At 40.6% G+C, this 3,614-nt stretch overlaps 1 protein-coding gene across 1 annotated transcript in view; it reads right to left on the reverse strand.

The window, feature by feature from the left end:
- LOC101845031 (sushi, von Willebrand factor type A, EGF and pentraxin domain-containing protein 1) overlaps positions 1–3,614 on the reverse strand; it is a gene marked incomplete at both ends in the record, with an annotated part of 72,098 nt that overhangs the window by 46,991 nt on the left and 21,493 nt on the right. Inside the window, 1 exon segment of the mRNA XM_005107877.3 lies at positions 3,172–3,342. Within this exon segment, the coding sequence (XP_005107934.2) occupies positions 3,172–3,342 (171 nt within the window).

A 3,614-nucleotide genomic window follows, 5' to 3' on the forward strand; every position in this document is an offset into this window, starting at 1 on the left:
CCCCCCACACAAAACAAACCAAAAAGCATCCGGTATTATATATTAATCCCCTACTCAACGAATTGTTATTTAATTTTGTCTAAAATTGCCCTCCGGGGCATCGAAAGTCCCAGTAAAAGCTGTTTTGATTCAATTAAAAGAACAATGCGTCAGAATACTTTGCGTGAATTGTTAAAGTCGGCATATAGGCAGTTTCACAATATAAACTCTGTTGGAAATATAATAATATAATGATTTTATTTTAATTAAAGTGTACCACAAGGAATAGTTTTGGGCCCGATTCTATATACCTACACACTCTACCTCTTGACCTTATAGAACGTTATTTGAACTTTCACGTATATGTCTGTCTGTCTCTTTCGTTTTGTTTGTCTATCTCTCTATCTCTCTCCCTCCCCCCCCTCTCTCTCTCCTTATTTCTACCTGTCTCGTTATGGAAGGAAATGTACACAGCACAATCATGATCTAGAGGTCAGCCTGGTGAACTCGTTGGCGACAAGTCATAGGTTTGAATCACGCCAGGGGCCCGGCGTTGTGTCTTTTAGAAAGAAACATATTTTCTTCACTTCAGCCAGGTGGGAATAGGTTCTTGGCTATAGACAGCGAAAGATGGGGTCTGTTAGCGTCTGAGCGCTTCGTGGGCTGTTTGCACTGTATGTTTCCCGGGAAGTCAAGAAAGTTTTTGTGTGTTCTAATAAAGATTGAATGACTCCTCATCGTGTACTTTATACGGTCCTTTTTATTCCCAAATAGGTACGACACGGCGATGATCAGCGTATCTGTAACATACATGAAATGACAACACATTGGACACCCTGACACATAATGTAAAATAGTGATGACCTACTACACTATGCTCTAGGATCGGCAGAGGTAATAATAGATTGTAAAACACATGGAGGTTGCTGTTGAGTGGGTATATGCCCTAACAATAAATGCTTTTATCATTTTTACTAACACGGGTGTAAAAGGAAAAAAATAACAACGAAAACGCCAGTAGTGACACATAGAATTCTTTAAGGGGGGGGGGGTGGTGGGAGGGCTACACCCATAGACTCGCATTCTCTCACACATCCTCTCCGACACACACATCAGTGCACATTAGTATAACAATACTATAGTATGCTCGCACTCACAAACGGGCCCACAGTCACGTGCATGATATAAATTAACAATAATCAATAATTGTTAAAGTGTGTGGGGGGGGGGGGGGGGGGACACCCCCAAAGTCCCTATGAAATCATCCAACTGAAAAACAAACTAAGTCACTCACAAAGTACATTTTAAAAAAGGGGTTCCAAGTAAAGAACAAGCTAAGTCCATTGGAAAAATGTGAAGGAGTCCAATTTAATATTGTATTGGTGTTTTATGGTGTTTTTTTGGTGTTTGTTTCTATTTTTATTTATTTTAATATTAACGTACAGTTGATCCTACATAAATCGACACCTATTCTAAATTCTCAATGTTTTAATCTCTTCAGAACCTTTTATTGTTCCATTACCTCGACTTTCTTTTATTTCAGTATGATTGATTTTAACAGTCTAGGCTATGCCGACTTATTGGTATTGATTTATGCTTCCTTTTATAAACAACCTCAGCCATTTTCTTTCCATAAATTTACCTTCTCCTCAAAGTTGTACTCACACACACACACACACACACACACACACACACACACACACACACGCACGCGCGCGCGTGCACACACAGCCCAAACAGTCGACGATGAAACCAAGATCTAGAATGCGCGAAGCGGCAAAGCGGGTCCGCCAGGGTGAGATCTCGTCAACTGGCGAGGGAAACCCCGGAAGACGATAAAAGTAGATGGCTGAAATACGTCATCAATATTTGGACCAATCACAGAGATGTGCTAAGTGCTCGCTGCAGCTTCATGTGATTTTTTCATTTTTCATGAGGCACAAAATTTCTTTGCCCGCAGATGCTCTAACAGACGCCCAAAAATGCCAGTTCATAAAAAGGACCTTTATTGTGTTGATTTAGGATGTAAGACTAACAACTAAAGCTGTTATAGACCCTTTGCTGTGGCCAGAAAACCGATGAGCCATTCTATTAAAAAAAAGAGATTCGAGCTCGGGTCCCCCGTCTTCCGAGACGAGCACATTTCATACTTTCAGCCTTAAAAAATAGGACCTTACCTAATATTCTCATAATATATCCAACAGCTAAAAGGAGTCCTAGAAACCAGTGTAGAGCATATAGGCACTTTTTTAACAGGGAAATAGTGCTGAAAGTAGCATTTCTCTGACAAAAAAGTGAAAAACCAGCTACGTCCAAACCAAGGGTATGTTTGGATTTCATGTTTTTTTCACCGGAAAAACTACAATAAAGTAAAATGTGAATAACAGTCCTGTATCTTGGAAGTTAGAAATCCTAATTTCTCAAAAGTAAAAAAAAAATGTGACTTAGTTGGTTTGTCACTTGACCCCTTCATGAATGTATGTATTTATGTATTTCAATGTGTGTCTTTCTGGGTCTTTCCTTCAGTGTGTGTCCATGTGGTGTGGGTCTGATGCGCGCACAGGTATGTGAAGATCCATGTGGCCATGTTTGATTACGACACGCACAAATGGTGTGTTTATGGACCTTTGCATTCATTTTTCTCTAACCTTAGGCACAACAAAAACAGAAATTAACCGGTACACTACTGTGTAAACGTATGCACATCTCTTGTGTTCTCCGAAACTGGCTCACTTGCATTTTCTTCTACTGGTTTATACAAGTAAGTAGGTTTAGGGCATAGGACTGCCTCTTGTTAAATTGCTTACTCTTAAAAAAGGGAAAAATAATATTAATTATGGCATTGTTTATGGTTCTGTTTATACAGTAGCTCTGATGACCAGTTGTTTTTACTGTGTGTACGAACATAGATGGTAAAGTCTCAACAATGAAAGGGTTAAAGAGAAGCCTAAAAGGAATGCAGCCTTCAAGACATACCTGACTCAGAGGTTGACCTCCATCCTTCACGGTCGTGAGCAGCCATTGCACATTATTCTGCTATACAACATGTTATATTGTTGTCTATCCATGTTACTCTTTGCCGTCCTCTGGCTCTCTTAACTTACATCTTTTCTTCACGCATCTCTTTCACGATATGGTCTGGTGTCGTGTTGTTTTACATGTAAGTCACCAAGTATGTAAAATAAAAATTACCTGTACAGCTCCCTGGTAATGACCACTGAAGGGACGCCTCACACGTTGATGTGAGTGGGCCGGTTGCTTTGTAGCCTGAGTCGCATTTCAGGAAGCACACATCCTCGAAATCGTGCCCACTACAATTGAAACTGCCGTGGGAAACAGCGGAGGTCGGTCCACAGCTGCCTCCTGTGAAAGGAGTCTTGTTTAGTGTTGTTTCAAATTAAAACCGTGCATGTGAAGATCAAATCAAGAGAGGAAGAGAGAGAGAGAGAGAGAGAGAGAGAGAGAGAGAGAGAGAGAGAGTGAGAGAGAGAGAGAAAGAGAGAGAGAGAGAGAAAGAGAGAGAAAGAGAGTGAGAGAGAGAAAGATTGAGAGAGTGAGATAGAGTGAGAGATATTGAGAGAGAGAGAGTGAGAGAGAAAGAAAGAGGGAGAGGGAGGATTGAAAGAGAGAGTGAG

This window comes from Aplysia californica, unplaced genomic scaffold (assembly GCF_000002075.1).
Source record: "Aplysia californica isolate F4 #8 unplaced genomic scaffold, AplCal3.0 scaffold00639, whole genome shotgun sequence".
NCBI lineage: Eukaryota > Metazoa > Mollusca > Gastropoda > Aplysiida > Aplysiidae > Aplysia > Aplysia californica.